The sequence below is a fragment of the Ruditapes philippinarum genome, unplaced genomic scaffold (assembly GCF_026571515.1).
Source record: "Ruditapes philippinarum isolate M1 unplaced genomic scaffold, ASM2657151v2 ctg385_1_1_1_1, whole genome shotgun sequence".
Taxonomy (NCBI): domain Eukaryota; kingdom Metazoa; phylum Mollusca; class Bivalvia; order Venerida; family Veneridae; genus Ruditapes; species Ruditapes philippinarum.
Window position 1 is genome coordinate 12,201 of NW_026862439.1, and position 18,733 is coordinate 30,933.

Sequence of the window (18,733 nt, forward strand, 5' to 3'; positions counted from 1 at the left end):
TACTATTGTCTAGTTGTCTAATAGATAGTGTTAATGCAAAATGATAAATCCCGGGAACTTCACAAGTAAATATTCCACTTGATCTGTCATAATCATTCCCATGGTTTATTATCGTATTTGGAAAATTTGGACATCTGATACCGTCGATCCCCCAGTTATTCCATACGCATGGAACGCCACTATCTGGTCACGGCATTGCTCTTGGGTACAACTTTCAGTCTCCCTGTTGTTTCCTTCGCACTGCTTTCCTAGGTCAGAAGGTAGTGGGTTTGAACATGACCTCTCTCTATATCTGTTACCACTTCCGCAAGAAACACTACAACTACTCCATCTACTCCAGTGTGACCACTTCCCGTCTACTTTCTCTGTTACTGATGTACGTTCAATGTTTTTGACATGCTTCTTTACTTCATTCACAACTGTATCTAACTGAGTATATTTTTCCATGTGTTCATCAATTTCTTCCGTTACATTCATAACAATAGTATCCATAAAGTCTTCTGTTTTATCCTTTATTTCTTTCAGTTTTCCATTAATGTCTTTCTTCATATCTTCTCCAGATGCATTGATACCTTCCATATTCTTAGTAAGTGTTTCATTTATTTCAATCTTAAAGTTCTCAATCGTATTCACCATTTGAGTCATTTGGCTCTTCACGTCAGAAACGAAATCTAAACGCTCTTGTTTTTCAGATGTGATAGTCTTTTTTAGTACAACCTCCATGCGTTCTTTATCAGCATCGTCCTCTTCTTTAATTAACTTTTCCAGTCTGACATTAACATCAATTATTTCCCTTTCCATATTCGCGAGACGATCCACAAGATCTTTATTTACTGTTCCTGGCGACATTTGATTTGACATCCGCCACGCATCTAATTCAGCAAGTTTGGCGGACTCAATTTTTTGCTCCCACAGTATTCCCTGGACAATTTCCTTAAGAAGCTTTATTTCGCTACAGTCACACGTTTCCTGGCCATACAATACTTGCATGTTCAGTGCAAAAACACTAAAGTAAATTAACAAGAACATATTTATTTTATATTAGTAACCCAACGATATTACTTTCTCTTCAACGATCACTGAAGTAATAGCACAAATCTATTCAGTTGTAAAAATAGTATTTGAAATATTGGGTATCATTTCCCATCGTTCATTAGGCTAGATTGAAAAAACAATATGTTCTCTGCACCTATCTCCTTATTCATTTGATTATTTCACAGCATTTTGAACATGTTGCTGTTTATATGAGATTTTTTGTTTATCTGACAGGGTATGATTCACAATATCAGACTGATCGAAGGTTATAGCTGCTGTATATTTGAAACTAGTTATCATCACTTAATATTTAACATCTTAAACCCCAGTCAAACTAGAGTTTACGATTACTTGCAACTACCGACGACGTGTAAAACCGACGATCGTCGGCGATTGTTTGCAACCAAGCCCTCTTTGAACAGATAAATTTACTTCTGTGATTATAGTATGACCAATCATCATTGACAATCTCACGACAGGTCATCAGCAAACATACGATGGTCTCAAGATTGCCTGGTATTACTTACGACTACCCCTGACCTGTCATGCGATCACCTACAACTTGTCGTACGACCATCACACGATGTACGTTTACTTTTGACCTGTTGTGCGATTGTCAATGATGGCTTGTCTAACGATAGTCGCAGAAGTAAATTTATCTGTGCAAAAATGGTTTTGGTCGCAGACAATCGCTGATGATCGTCAGTTTTACAAGTCGCCGGTGGTCGCAAGTAATCGTAAGCTCTAGTGTGACTGGGGTTTAAGATAGCCTGCGACTATCGAAGATCACCGATGACCGTCGTAAGACGTTTTAAAGATTGTCTGCGACCAGTGGTCACTGGTGATCGTGAACTGGTCTTTACTACTGTACTAGTCGTCAACTCTAATGTGACTGGGGCTCTAAACGTTTTTGTTCAATTGCTGTTAATTTGTTGTTGTTGTTGCTGCTGTTGTCGTCGTTGTCGTTGTTGTTGCTGCTGTGGATGTTGTTGTTGTTGTTGTTGATGATATTGATGACGATACGCATGATCATGATGACAATGATCATGATGATGTTGATGATGATAATGCCGTTGTAGTTACCGTTTTTATATTGGTTTTTAGAATTTATCACAGCATATTCAGAAATACGAGTTTTAATCAGAAGAAAATGGACGCTATAATGCTGGAGCACTATACATGTATATCCGGTCGTTGTAACTGATCAAGCACCAACGTTCATATACGGGAATGAGAACAGCAAAAAAGAGAGTAAAATGAAAAGAGAAACAAAAGAAAATGTTGTTCATGGAAACTAAAATATGTACATTTCATACTAAATAATCACTCCTCGGCTAAGTCTGTGTTGCGAAGCAAAGGGAGACCACTGCGTAGGAGTCTGATTGTTAGATATGGTTTTAATAAACAAAATAAATACTTTTTTATTTTAATTCAATTGAGACAGAAACTATTATTCTATTTTGAATAGCCGACAATAATCTTAGTAATAATTGAAAAACATCTGGCGGAAGTACTTAGATAATTTTGAGAAAAGTGAAGCACGTTTGAGCTGTTAGATTGTTCTACTCTTAAGAAGATATCATATTAACCCCAATTTAAAGATGAGAAAAACTTTTTTTATGTCAAGAGTGGCTATAATCAAATATTAATAAAAACTAAAAACTATAACAATGTATTATTTTGTTTTTCTTATAAAATATTGGTTGAAAGGAAAAGTGTTTATAAAGTTCTAAGTGATTTAGTAGAATAATACTAATATTTTTTCCTAGAACAATTTATTATCTGCTATATAAATATATACGAGCCGTGTGACGAAAAAACCAACATAATGTTTGCGACCAGCATGGATCCAGACCAGCCTGCGCATCCGCGCAGTCTGATCAGGATCCATGCTGTTCGCTATCAGTTTCTCTACTTGTTATAGGGTTTGTAAGCGAACAGCATGGATCCTGATCAGACTGCGCGGATGCCCAGGCTGGTCTGGATCCATGCTGGTCGCAAACGCACTATGTTGGTTTTGTCGTCTGCTATATAGATATATATATATGTTATATCGGATCATGTATCTCACACTTGTCATATAATTCTTTCATGATTTGTTGTTTAAGATGAGTGATACTGAATAACATCAACATAGTAATTTGTTGTTTTACAGAACTACAATCATAGACCAATGCACTTTTAACATATTCTTCTAAAAATCAACAGTAAAAAAAACAACAAAAAAACGATGTAATGCAAACGCAAAATTAACACAACAAGAGTACGCCCATTGATAGTATTGCAATACATTATCTGCTCATGCCATCGAACAGTTGCTATTTCATCAGGTTTTTCGCATTATCTTCAATCACACATTTTCATCATCGAATTATAGTGTTACCATCATTATGTTGTCGCGTTATCAACGTCTTATTTTTTCTGCTCTTTTTGCTCCCAAAACACCTTTAAGACCCACGTATTTTTAGTGTAGCACATTTTAGTAATTTGAATCCTTGCATAACGAATTGTTCACGATAATTGATTCTGATTAACATTTCAATTTTTTTTTATTAATTTGGAATAATTCATAATAATCTAGAGTCCGGGGCCAATAAAGAAACCCTTAAAAGTTGTGCCGATGTAATTGCTTATCTTATAATATTCACCACATCTGTCAAGGTAGACCGTATCCCCTGAATAAAGGTGAAATATGCCCGAGGCTGTAACAATATTCGATCTATATTCAGGTTTGCGTATTTTCACATAAACATCGTGTGTATGTAGAGACTGCATTTTTAAAAAGCAACTAATATCTATGGAACGCCTGGACTGTCTTATGTGTAGAATGACTGATATACATGGTTAAATGTGATTCTGTTGAGTCCGAGATACAATATGCTGGGTCAAAATCCCAATATACTGGGTGGAAATCCAAATGCGCTCAGTTATTGAAGTGTAATGTTGTGTGCTGATTACATTTTATTCAGTCAAGTCAATGTATTGTCGGGTGCATAAGTCGTTCTGTTCAGTTCTTAAAACAAACAGGCATGTGGTAACACAATTATGTTGAGTTAAAAAGATATTTTGTAGGGTATGACAGTTGTTATGTACGGTTAAAATAGCTCTTCTCATCATGTTCAACCATGAAAATAAACTGTTGAGTGGTACTATCATTTCGTTTGGCTGAGGCAGTGTATTATTGGGTGATCCTTTTATTATTTTCAGTTGCAATGACATGCTGTTGGGTGCTTTATTCAGACTGTTCAGTCGTGAAATAGAACTGTTGAATAGTACTATCATTATGTTCAGTTCAGATGATGTACTGCTCGGTGCAGAGGTCACTGTGTTCAGTAGTGAACACACACTGTTGTATGATACCGTCATTATGTTCAGTTCAGATGACATACTGTTCGGTGCAGAGGTCATTATGTTCAGTTCAGATGATGTACTGTTCGGTGCAGAAGTCATTATGTTCAGTTCAGATGATGTACTGTTCGGTGCAGAGGTCATTATGTTCAGTTCAGATGATATACTGTTCGGTGCAGAAGTCATTATGTTCAGTTCAGATAATATACTGTTCGGTGCAGAAGTCATTATGTTCAGTAGTGAACACAAACTGTTGTGTGATACCGTCATTATGTTCAGTTCAGATGATATCCTGTTTGGTGCAGAGGTCATTATGTTCAGTAGTGAACACAAACTGTGGTGTGATACCGTCATTATGTTCAGTTCAGATGATATACTGTTCGGTGCAGAAGTCATTCTGTTAAGTAGTGAACACAAAATGTTGTGTGATACCGTTATTATGTTCAGTTTAGATGATATACTGTTCGGTGCAGAAGTCATTATGTTCAGTTCAGATGATGTACTGTTCGGTGCAGAGGTCATTATGTTCAGTTCAGATGATATACTGTTCGGTGCAGAAGTCATTATGTTCAGTTCAGATAATATACTGTTCGGTGCAGAAGTCATTATGTTCAGTAGTGAACGCAAACTGTTGTGTGATACCGTCATTATGTTCAGTTCAGATGATATCCTGTTTGGTGCAGAGGTCATTATGTTCAGTAGTGAACACAAACTGTGGTGTGATACCGTCATTATGTTCAGTTCAGATGATATACTGTTCGGTGCACAAGTCATTTGACAATGCGCTGAGTGGTCATACAATTATGTTGGGTTCATTCGGATATCTTCGCGTCAAACAAGATGGCGGGCGGGAGCAACTAATTTCCATAGGTCACGTCGAGGCTAATGACCACTAAATTGCCAAAACAATTACCTATTTGAGTCACACATGGCCACAGTATATAGAACGTTAAATATAAGTATGGAAACCCCATTTTAGACACACATGACCACAGTAAATGGAACATTATATATAAGTAAGTGTAGCCTAATAAAGTCAAACATGGCCAAAGTATAAAGAAAATTTTATATAAGTAAGTGAAACCTAATTGAGTCACACATGGCCACAATATATTAGACATAATGTTTAAGTCAGGGAAATGTATTTGAGTCTAATTTTATTAGGCTACCCTTACTTATATACAACATGTATAATGTTCCATATACTTTAGTTATGTGTGACTCAAAAAGATTTCCCTTACTTAAACATAATGTTCCATATATTTTGGCCTAGTGTGACTCAATTAGGTTTCCCTTACTTATATAGAATGTTCTTCATAATGTGGGTATGTGTGACTTTATTGCGCTACCTTTACTTATATTTAATGTTCCATATACTGTGGCCATATGTGACTCAAATAAGTTTCCCTTACTTAAATATTATGTTCCATTTATTGTGGTTATGTGTGACTCAAATGGGTTACCAACACATATATTTTAAGTTGCATATGCTGTGGCCATATGTGACTTTAATAGGCTACCCTTCTTATATGCTCCATATACTGCGGCCATGTGTGACTCAGATAGGGTTCCCTTACTTGAATATGATGTTTTATATTTTAAATTTCGTTTGCTGTGTCCATTTGTGACCCTTATAGGTTACCAAACAGATAAATATTAAGTTTTATTTACGGTGGTCATGTGTGACTTTAACAAGCTACCCTTACCCATTTTTTAAGTTTTATATACTGTACCCATTATGACTGTAACAGTATAGTATAGTCATGAATAAACTAAATAAATACCCATAGGGTATTTAAAAGTCCAATTTATGAAAATAACGTTCTTAAGCCCCCGATAATATTTACAGGGAAGAAAATTGTTTTGGCAATTTAGTGGTCATTAGCCTCGACGTGACCTCTCCCATCTTGTTGCCCGAAAATATCCGAATGAACCCAACATAATGGTTGTATCACACAACAGTTTGTGTTCACTATTGAACATAATGACCTCTGCACCGAACAGTATATCATCTGAACTGAACATAATGATAGTACCAAAAAACCACTGAACATAACGACCTTTGCACCGAACAACACATTGACTTGACTGAAGAAGATAAAATCAGCACACAAGATAATGATAGTACCATTTAAGATAATGATTGTACCATTTAACAGTTCTAGTTCACGACTGAACAGAAGGAATAAAGCACCCAACAGCATGTCATTGCAACTGAAAATAATAAAAGTATCACCCAATAATACACTGCCTCAACCAAACAAAATGATAGTACCACTCAACTGTTTATTTTCATGGTTGAACATGATGAGAAGAGCACAAAACAGCATATTATTATAACCGAACATAATAACTGTAACACCCTACAACATATCTTTTTAACTCAACATAATTGTGTTTCCACATGCCTGTTTGTTTTAAGAACTGAACATAACGACTTATGCACCCGATAATACATTGATTTGACTGAATAAAATACAGTCAGCACACAACATAGCACTTCAATAACTGAGCACATTATGATTTCCACCCAGCATTTTGTATCTCGGACTCAACAGAAAGACATTTAACCAGGTATATCATTCATTCTTAACATAAGACAGTCCAGGCGTTCCATAAATATCATCTTTTCTATAAGCATATATAGGGCTAATCATAAGAGTTACGGTAAAATAATAAACGCCGGGGACTTTACAAGTAAATGTTCCTGTTGTACTGTTATAGTTATTCCCAATATTTTCTACTACATCAGGAAATGTTGGTTGTGTGGATCTCCTAGAGCCAGCTGTTATTCCATGTGCATGGAACGCCACTATTTGGTCACGGCATCGCTCTAGGACACATATATCTGTTTGTCTATTGTTACCTTCACACTGCCTTCCCAGCTCGGAAGGTGGTGGGTTTGAGCATGATCTTTCTCTAAGCCTGTTACCACTTCCGCAAGAAACGCTACAGCTACTCCATTCACCCCAGTCTAACCACTTTCCGTCCACTTTTTCATTGACCGTTATACGTTCAATGACTTTGACATGCTTCTTTACTTCAAATAAATCTGCATTTAAGTGAGTAAATTGTTCCATGTATCCGGCAATTTCAAGTGATACATTTGTAACAATAGTATCCATGAAGTCTTCTATTGTATCCTGCATATCCTTCAGTTTTCTATTTATTCCATTTTTCATATCTTCTCCTGGTGCGCTTATATCTTCAATACCTTTACTAAAAGTTTCATTTATTTCAGTCTTAAAATTCTCAATCGTTTTCTTCATATCAGTCATTTTGTTGTTCACATCAGAAACGAAACCCAAACGTTCCAGCTTTTCAGATGATATAGTTCTTCTTAGTACATGTACAACATCTAAGTTTTCTTTTTCAGAATCATCATCTATTTTTGATAACTTTTCAAGTTTCTTATTAATATCGACCATTTCCCTTTCCATGTTTTCGATACGATCGACACAATCTTTATTTGCTCCTCCTGGCGACACCTGATGTGACACATGCCCAGCTTCTAATTTGGCAAGTTTGGCGGACTCAACCGTTTGCTCCCACATGATTTGCTGGTCTATATCCTTAAGAAGATTTATTTCGCTGCAGTCACATGTATCCTGGCCATATATTGCCACCCTGATAAATGCCAAAACATAAAAGTAAATTAACAAAAACATATTCCCTTTATAACTGAACGATGTTATTTCTTTAGTGATAAGTTTGACCTTCTAGACCAGAATTATTTTTTGTTGTGAAAACGGTATCTTATATCTTAGAACACTTTTCACAGGCTACAATGAAACAAAGTTTAACCTTTGTTTCCTGTCTTGCTTAGAAAGTTGATCGAAACGTCTTGTTAGTCATCGCTTATCATGATTGTTCTGTTTTCTGTTTATTTTTCTCTTTATAACTTTTTTTCCGAAGAAAATATGTAGGATAATATCTGACATTAGTTTGCTCCTCGGATTGTATATTCGTCCCTCGGGAATGGGACGGATATTCCGATATGGGCAAGTACCCGTCGGGATATTCCAATCCAAATCGCAACATGTGACAGATGTTATCATTCTCTAGGTCATATGGTGACTTCCCAGCCTTTGGGCATTATTTCAGGCAGAAACGGGCACCTTAGAATAACCACCGACGTTACGTAATGAAGCTGTCTCACATAAAGAATTCGTAAAAGCTGGCGCGGATTGAACATACAGCGATGAGATGCAAGAGGTTTGAATCTTAACCACTTGGCCACGGGCGCCTCTTTTTCTTTATTTATTTTCTTTAACAAATATTATATAGATATTGCCTAAGGAATGGAAACGTTTGAAAATTCTTCACATTTTCTAACAGTGATGAAAAACATCTGGGAAAATACTTCACCTTATCATGATAAAAGATAGGTATCTTTTTAGATGTTCAATTCCTGATGGATATCATATCGTTTTGATGCTACATTCTTTACTGGAAAAATATTGTTCTTGTATAATAGTAAAGAACAAAAGAAAGTTCGTTATAACGACATTTAAACGTTTTATAGTTTTTTTTCCAATTGTGTATTTCTAGAAGCCTTATTTGCATAGCTGTCTTTGAGAGAATTTTTCAAATTTTAAGTGAATTTTTGCCAATCGTACATTATGATCTAAATATTTTCTTTACATTTTTATTCGACGTACTTGCTATTAACCAAGTACAGTAGGCCTGCTGTCCACTGTCATCTTTCGAGTATTAAATGCGCGGGATTTTTTTATTCATTATATACATCTTACAATACTAAAACATAGACAACAACAAATGTTATATTAAATAAGGAAAACATGGTTCAAATCTGATATCTTCTCGACTATGTTTCGCATTCTAAGGCTTTTAGTCACACGGTAAAATGGAAATTGACATATTTTTACATTAGAAATAGATAAAATTTAAGCACTTCTGGGGCATCGTGGGCCTTTTAATATGTGTTAAAGTCGGATCTTAGATTTTATGTTTGTTCACCATGTTAGATCTGTACTAAAATGCGAAAAACTGTGCAACTGATGGCTTTGACTATGCCTGTTTAATTAACCCTGGTTGATAGAGAATTTTACCAGCTTAGTTTTATTGCATTAAATTTTGTGCCGCTTCCAGTTGTGCGGTCCCAGGAAGTCTAAAAAGAAATTTCTTGCTGTAGAAATTTGAATATACATCAAAAATGGCAAACGTTCCAAAGTATATTAAGTCGAGCTGTAAGAATGCCAGCACGCTCAACCATCTTCAGTGCTTAGTAATGTAGGAATTCTCAGATTTCCTATGAATTTAAGCCCACAAAGGGGCTATAACTTTGGTAAAATCTATGTTTAAGAAGTTGCTTGTGAATTACAATAACGATCCCAAAGGCATATAATATGTAAAATTTCATTCAAGAATACATTAAGTAAGGTTAAACTATCTTGTACACCAGGAATTTTCTCAAGTTCACAGAGGGCTTGATTTCAATTGCAAATCATTGCAGGAGTTATTGGCCTTGGACAATGTGATAATTATCTTCAGTAGTTGTAGGTATTGACCTTGCATGTTAAACCAGTAAATTTCTAAATTCACCTGGATGAATTCAGTCAAAACTCGGTGCTCGAGTTATAGGCCATTTGACAGAGAGTTCCAATATGCAGAGTTTAACCATATTTGGATATATATCATTGCAGTCGGTACACCCGGCTGGCTTAACCGGGTAACTAGCGAGTAATTACCAATTTCTACGCAAGTGACCGATTTATTTCACGATTTCTACATCAGCAGTGATAAAATTGACCTCTATGTCACAGTGTATCTACTGTAGCAATTGCCGTAGTCAATTTGCATCGCTTGAGGTTGTTGTTTTTTTGGTTGGGGGAGGGAGGGGGGGGGGGGATACGTCACACTAAGACAGTATTATGTGATATGGGCTCTATTGGTGGAAGCCACCACACTGTACATTATTTCAGGCACTCAAGTAGAAAAACCAATGTTCCGTAACGTAGAATCCGACGTTTGCAGGCCAAGTGGTTTGAAGTCACTCGACCAATGACGCCCCCTGGAAATCCTTAAATTACCAACCTGATGCTCTCCATAGAAGCTAAACAGATTGATATCAATTATACTATTGACAATACATGTAGCTGTACTGCGAAGTTTAACGCAAACAACTGGGTGGTTCCAAAACCAAAGTATTCTGCCGATTAGGTCAAGCTCAACAATTCTTCCAGTCTGCTCAAAATGACATGAACACAAGATTTTTCCATATTTAACTAAGGAACAAAATATTACTAGTTCCATGTTACAAAATTGTTTGCCCAGGCTGTCTGAATGTTAACATGCAGCAGGTTTTATGGACTGACAGAACAGATATAAATGACATAAAAACCACACTGTTGTCCTCTTTTGAAATGAAACCAACAGATAACTAGAAAAAAATAAGTTTTTTCTCTTTATTTTTTTATATTTTACAGAAAACGTGACATTTAGAACTGGATCATCTGGCCCTGAAAATAGAAAGAAAGAAAACTCCAATGAAATATGCACAGCATGACAAGTACTAAACAATTATATATGATAGAACAGAGAAATTTTATATAATATTGCATATAATGCACCATTCAAAGATAGACCTTTAAAAAGTTACATCATAAATACAATAAGTCTTCCTTATTTACATTAATGCCAGATAAATTGTCAAGAGAACCTCCTGTATCTAATATTATATACCACAGCACAACCACATAATTGCCAAGACAAAATTGTGAAGAAGATTTATGTTTAAAGTACATAAAATAGATCTACCAGATAATTGGTGGGAAAATGTATCATAAAATGGATTTTTAATTTTCAAAAATACATGCATTTTTCAACAAGATATGAAAAATTCTAAAATCTGTCATTTTCTTGTATGTCAGGAAGGTTTTTACAACAAATGATTTAATAAATTCCGGTAATTTGGAAACTTCTCTTCATAACCTTTTCATTGAAGACTTTGTAAAACACATCATACTCTCCATTATCTATCAATTTATTCAACTCCCCCTAATTCATGCTATCATTTTTATAAAAATATTGCCAAAATTATTCAATTGCCAAGACAAAATGTGAATAAGATTTATGTTAAAGAACATAAAATAGATCTACCAGATAATGATCAATATAACAACACAAGGGAGGTAATTCCTATAAACTGAATCGAATATTTAAAATCCCAACAGACAACTGAGGGTAATATCTTTACAAGTATGTTCAAAACTCCGATTATTCTAAAACAGCTTTTTTCAATTGACAACAATGTTAAAATCTATCCAAGTTGATTTTAAAAATTCCCAAAAACTGTGAAGTTTTTCCACCAACCAGCTCACCTTCGAGGCAGATATGGATCGTTATTTTAAAGGTAAGGCAATAATAGATTTATATTATAATCTAAACGATGTTTAAAATAGGCTTGTAAAATTTTCCTATCATTTCTTTTCCTTTTATATCTTTATTATTGTTAATGGTAAAACATTTTCTTAATCAACCATGATGCAAAAAATCAGGGGTAAAATATCACTTCATTATGATAAATCCACAAACATTAATTTTGAGAAGTATGATTTCATATCTACCAATGTTAAACTAAAATAAAATGAAAATATTGTTTCATTTCACTCCTGAAGTAATACTATTGTATTTCTAACAATTCTGAACTAAAACATGTTTTTCCTTCAATTATGAAATTAATATACGGATACTTGGCAGTGATTGAAAATTCCACTTAGTCCTTTTGTTTTTACAAGCAGAATTTGTTGGAGCAGTACTAGGCCAAAAAGTAACTTGCTAGTGAAATTAACAAGCTTATTGTCCTGCAACAAAAAAAGGCTCTTAGAAAAATTATTTTCTTTAGTCCCTGAATGTCTGTATTTTTACATCTCTTAATTGTTCAAAACTTTAAAAGACAACACAGTTTCAGGTTGTTGATCTTTTTTTTCCTTCTTTTAATTTTAAAGTCTTTGCATAAAAATTTAATAAACTTTACTCTGGAAATTATAATATTTTGGGTTTTTCACAGCTAATCAGGGGGTATAAACAAACTTTTACTTTACTACTTAGAGGCATTAAAAATAAGCGTATAACAGGTTGACTAATCTATTGTGACCGGTAGTGCACCCTGAAGCTATAATGTCAAAAAATTGTACAGAGAAATTAGCTTGGAAAAAACACACATTTGCTGAATTCCGGATAACATCTATTCTTTTTCATTCCTACAAGTTTATTGGTAGGCATTAATTACCTAGATTTTAATATGTCACAAATGCAAAGGTTTTGATTATGTCTGGAAGAAGGGTGGTAATTTTTTTTTTTGAAGTAAGTAGGATCAAGGTATATTAGAGTCAGTAAGAAAGGAATCCAAATGTAACAGATATATTACGGATAATAGCTGGGTAACCTGCAACTGAATGAACTGGTTGCTAGAAATTTAACCAAACTGCTGGCTGTGGATCATAAGAAAACTCTTGCAAATGGCTCAGGCCTTATTGACACACATAATAATTGGTACTGTCCAAATCTGCTTACCTTTCTCTTTTTGTCACCTCCAAGTTCAAAATGTTTACATCTTTTGATAGATAACTGTTTCCTGTATTTACAAGAGGTACATTCCAATCTTAAAGTAATTTTCTTAGTAGTCTTTGCCTGAAAACATCAAAACAAACAGGTTCAACACATTATCTATATATTTACTATCATTTCCACTATGAATGCAGCTCAAGGTATTGGTCCATATGCCAGAATACCCAAAACATTTGATGTACTCCTGGTATAAATTGAATCAGCACTTATAAGTGTGTAATAAATATTTTCTAATTATTATTTCAGACAAACTTTTGTTTTTTCTTTTTTTCACTGGTAAACAAATAGTACCTGCCTGTGAGCCAAGTATTCTGACCCTGATGTATGACCTTGAGTTTTAACTTAGTTAAACTGTTCTTGTGCGTGACACGCTGTCTTATGATGCAGAACATTTGTGTCAGGGTTATTTAACCATTTTTTGCATTAGTCCTTGACCTTTAACCTAGCCACAAGATTCATGCCCATGACACGCCATATCACGATGTTGAACATTTGTACCAGGTTTTTTGAAATTCCACCAGCAAGTGAAAGAGTTTTGGTGTGGACAAGCTGTTTGAGACCACTTTTATGCATTTGACATCAGGTTTTTTTTACTAACAAATTCACACTGATACCTGGCGTCTTTCCCTCGCCAAAAAATTCTATTTTCCCTTTGAGCTGTTAAAGAGACTAAATACATAAAAGGTAAAAAATATTAAGTTTTTCTATTTCAGCAAATAAAACCAACCAATTGTAGCCCAAAATAACCAAAACCATTGCAGGAAACTGCAAGCAGTGTATGAACATGGGGGCGGCCATTTTTTTTCTTGGCTATATTCCGTACTGAACTGTACTTTTTCCGAAATCAAATACTATCAAAATATCATCATTTTCTTGGTTATTTTTTTTAGTAAAGTAAGATCTTTTGTATTTCTAATTATGAAAATGACTTGTATGGAGCAAAAAATGTTTCACAGATATACTATTACACCTACACTGTATCAAATTTCATACAAAAAGGGAAGTGTAAAAATCATTCACCACCATGCATATTAAGATGTTGTATTGCAAATAATAATACTTTGCCAATGATAAAGTATTTAAGGAAAAACAGATGTTGTTGTGACTCTTTACAATGTAGTTTAGAATACAGTATGTATAACAGGATTTTCTGTTTATATTCTAATTTTCCCCAAATTGACTTTTTTCATATATTTTTCCCCTCCCTACCAGCGTCCAGCGTCTTCCCCTTTTCCTAAAAAAAACCCCCTTGGACATTAAGGTATAACCTTGACTTTTGATTTAACCACATGGTTCTTGTGTGTGACACACAATCTCTTGATGATGACATTTGTGTCAGGTTCTTTGAAATTCCGGCGGCTAGTGAGAGTTATGGAGCAGACAAGCTGTTTTGGACCACTTTTTTGCATTTGACCTTAAAGTATGACCTTGACCTTTGATTTAGCTAGGCAGTTATTGTGCATGACATGCCATCTCATTATTGGGAACATTTGTGCCTTAAAGTATGACCTTTGACCTAGCTTCATGGTTATTGAACATGACACGTCATCTATTTTATATCACTTTTTTACATTTTGTTGCAGAACTGTTTCGGATCTGTAGGTGTATTATATGTACTTACTTGACAACGATATCCAATGATATTCATTTTGAATTAATCATCAGTTACTTAATGATAAATAAGGCAGACAGATGCCTGAACTTATTACATTTTGTTATTAATACAGCATCCCATTGTTACAATAAATAGTAAAAATAATGTAAAAAGTAAATTTTCAAATTAAAACAGCTTGCCGCATCAGTATTCACAGGCACATTTTGCCTCGGAAACAAATACATTATTACTTATTTAAAAAGGGAAAATATGAATATGACAAGTATTTTGTGCTTTCCGCAAGCTTGCTCGACAAAAAACTGAAGATTTTCTCTTTGTCTAGTAGAAATTAATCTTACTTTCCATGACTGACAAACTTTAGTCCAAGAGAAGGGATACATTTTTCCTTGATTACTTTATAAGCCGAGTAAATTACATTTATAAAGAAGTACATAGTGCCCCTCTTTACATTATTGCAGGTCGGCACTAGAGTTGAACCAGCAACATTTCGTAAGCTAGCTGAATAGCTTTCTCACATGAAGAATCTAAAGACACTAGTGCGCCTTAAACCTACAGAGGTAAGAGGCAAGTGGTTTTAAGTCAACGACTTTAATCACTTGGCTATGGACACACAAACTACATACATAAAGGAACAGAAATGCAATCAAACTTATCTTTTGCTAAAATTTTACCTTTTTTCTGAAGATGACCTTTGTCTGACCACCATAACCACTCTGTTTTCTGTCATAACGTCTCTTACCTAGAACAAGTTAATATTTCTTCATGAGAAAGAGAAAAACATTTACATACATGTTATATGCTGGCATTAAATGAACTAAATTAAGCATTTAAATTTTAGCATAATTATATTTTATATTATTTCATAAAATCTTTTTAAGTGTTCTTTTCAGCAACACAAGATCTATTTCACACAAGACAATATCCCTGTTCTCGTGAACTCTACCTTCCATTCAAGAATTGGATAGTGATGGGCGAGGACACCTTGCTTAAAACTAGTCAAATGTATTAGCTGTTATGAAAAGAAATTATTATTTATATTCAAGTCTTTGCTTCCGTGTTCATTGTTGTTAAAGTGTTTTCTACTGGATACTTTGTTTACAATGTTGCAACTTCTTGGTGGACTAAGCAAGAAAGTTGTTTTCGGCATGTTACTGTATGCAGGGTAATTGGGACAAGTTCCCCTCATTTATTGAAAGTACTTGTACACATATAAAATACAGAATTTGCTTGAAAACTGGAAAAGAAATTCGCTTCTCATTGAACTATGGGTGAAAATTGCCGTTTTTTTTTTAGTTGGAACCCTTGTCTATATATCATTTAGGAAGTGGCTAGCCGTACGGATAGCCAAAAGTTCTAGCCGTACGTGAGTCACGTACGACTAGCAAGGATACACTGTATTGGCTAGTCGTACGGCATTTTCAAAATTAATTGATTTTGATGAAAATCCGGTTTTGTTTAATTAAGTTTAATTTTCGACACCTTTAAAATGAAAAATTATTGTTGTTGGGATCTGATAATTGCGTCAATTCCCGACGGTATAGAAGTTTGTTCACAATTAAGGAAAGTTTGCATGTTCCGTGAAACGCATTTTAAAATTCTATTATCAGTCCCTGAGTAGGCTTTAATTAAGGCTTATTAATTGATTGTGCTTTTATGTTCGATATTTATCTACTGTATTTGAAAATTATACAAATATTTTTGCTTTTCACTGTTTTTTTTGTTTTTTTTTTCAATGTTCTTTTTATTTATTCCACTCCGATCATTATTTATTCGATCCATGTGCTATATTAACAAAAATTCACCTTTCATACAAATAAAACAACAAACCATAATCATGAGGCACAAAATAACATATAAATGTTCGACTTCCATATAATTTTGAAAAGTGCCGTACGGCTAGACAATACAGCAAGTCCAGACTAGTCGTACGTGACTCACATACGGCTAGAACATTTGGCTAGACGTACGGGCCCGTACGGCTAGCCACTTCCAGTCAATGCGAAAGTCAAAATTTTTTTCCGGCCACAAGGACTGGGATCCTTAGATTTATTTCCGGCCCTGATGATTTTTTTGCGGCCCGGACTCTGAAAGGTATTTTTTGTAGGGGTGGGGGAGGGATTATTGCCATAATTAACAAAAATATTCAGCAAATATGAATTATCAGACTCAACTATAAGATACTATGAAGAAAAAAAATACAGAAACATAATAAATAAAACAGTTTTGCATATTTTAGGCCAAAAATTGTTTCAAACTGGCTGAAATTTTATTCGGACATGAGGACTGACTGTATCCAAATTTATCTCGGCCCTCCTGATTTTTAGTTGGCGAGGTCCGAGGACCGACAGACTTTCGCACAGACTGCACTTCCTATTATTTAAGGGTTGTCACCAAAGGGGTACGGCTCATTGAATGTTCACAAAATATGTATTTGATGATAGAAAACATTTATCCTAAGTCAGAAATGAATTCTAAGTCCATTCCCATTACACTATATACTAATATATAGACAAGGGTAACAACTCCCATAAGAAGGTGTCTATGCCCAATCAGGGTTTTGGCCTCGCAGTTTTTTACACGATACAGCATAAATAAAAAGGAATTATGCTATTTGTAGTCGAATGATTTATCTATCGAACCAATGTAAAACTTTTATTATATCTCTTATATTTAACGAGTACTGGCCGTCAAAGTAACAAAAAAACTGTTCATTTTCGCGAGGTCGACATCGATCGTGGCTACGCAGGAAACACAAAGTTACACGACTGTTGCAATCGTTGGAGATAATATCACAAGCATTTATCATGCTGGGCAATTAAAAATACATAAAAGTAATCAAAATATACCAATAACCTATAATGACAATGTGATATAAACTCACCTGCGGCTTCAAAATATTTCCCTGTTGAAATTTCTATAAAACACCGCCATCTTGACGAATGTAAACAACTGTCATCTGATTGGTCGATTTATTTCCCGAAAATATACCCGTAAATTTCCGAAAAATACCGACCAATCAGATGACGGTTGTTTACATTCGTCAAGATGGCAGTGTTTTATAGAAATTTCAACAGGGAAATATTTTGAAGCCGCAGGTGAGTTTATATCACATTGTCATTATAGGTTATTGGTATATTTTGATTACTTTTATGTATTTTTAATTGCCCAGCATGATAAATGCTTGTGATATTATCTCCAACGATTGCAACAGTCGTGTAACTTTGTGTTTCCTGCGTAGCCACGATCGATGTCGACCTCGCGAAAATGAACAGTTTTTTGTTACTTTGACGGCCAGTACTCGTTAAATATAAGAGATATAATAAAAGTTTTACATTGGTTCGATAGATAAATCATTCGACTACAAATAGCATAATTCCTTTTTATTTATGCTGTATCGTGTAAAAAAACTGCGAGGCCAAAACCCTGATTGGGCATAGACACCTTCTTATGGGAGTTGTTACCCTTGTCTATATATTAGTATATAGTGTAATGGGAATGGATTTAGAATTCATTTCTGACTTAGGATAAATGTTTTCTATCATCAAATACATATTTTGTGAACATTCAATGAGCCGTACCCCTTTGGTTGTCACCTGTTTCTGGACCTAGATTTTGTCAAAACTGATCCAAAAATAGAGTTACAAACCACTTAGAAATGAGTCAAATGACACCTTAAAAACGATTTTTTAATCACGTACATACGCTTTGCCTTCTTTCATAATAAAATTCACTACATCAGGACGTCTTACCTTGGGCAAACAGAGAATCTCTTCCCTTTTTGTACTGGGTAATTTTATGCAAGGTGTGTTTCTTGCATTTTTTGCCCTTGCAAAAGGTCTTCCTCTGCTTTGGGACGTTCACCTGAAAAAGAGACAACAAACCATACGTTATAAACAGAAGATGGGCTTTCTATTAGAGTATAACTTAGAAATTGGTCAAAACCGTTTTAATTTAAAGCGGATTACTCATTATTCTAAAATTCAGTCAGCTCAAATCAATGACTAAAGTGGAAAACATATGAAGCTTTTGTTTCAAGAATGTATAAAGTATCATAATGCTGTCATATTGCAACGATTGAGATGGATTTTTGTTATATCTATACAAGACCGTGTATTTACCATTTTGACGGAAACGGAAAGGACG

At 34.7% G+C, this 18,733-nt stretch overlaps 1 protein-coding gene across 1 annotated transcript; it reads right to left on the reverse strand.

The window, feature by feature from the left end:
• Positions 1 to 10,797: 10,797 nt before the first annotated feature.
• LOC132719073 (uncharacterized) lies at positions 10,798 to 18,711 on the reverse strand. Its single transcript, XM_060702813.1, has 5 exons — positions 18,693 to 18,711; positions 18,340 to 18,495; positions 15,262 to 15,329; positions 12,922 to 13,038; positions 10,798 to 10,865 (listed from the first exon to the last, which is right to left on the reverse strand). Exons 1-5 carry the CDS (start codon positions 18,709 to 18,711, stop codon positions 10,845 to 10,847), a joined length of 381 nt encoding a protein of 126 aa, XP_060558796.1. The 3' UTR covers positions 10,798 to 10,844.
• Positions 18,712 to 18,733: the final 22 nt, after the last annotated feature.

What these genes read in the sequence shown, in the direction of transcription:
- LOC132719073 (XM_060702813.1), bottom strand. An exon ending in AGGTCATCTTCAGAAAAAAG is followed by an intron (nt 13,039 to 15,261) that starts GTAAAATTTTAG and finishes TGATGTTTTCAG; the next exon opens with GCAAAGACTACTAAGAAAAT. An exon ending in GAGGTGACAAAAAGAGAAAG is followed by an intron (nt 10,866 to 12,921) that starts GTAAGCAGATTT and finishes TTCTATTTTCAG; the next exon opens with GGCCAGATGATCCAGTTCTA.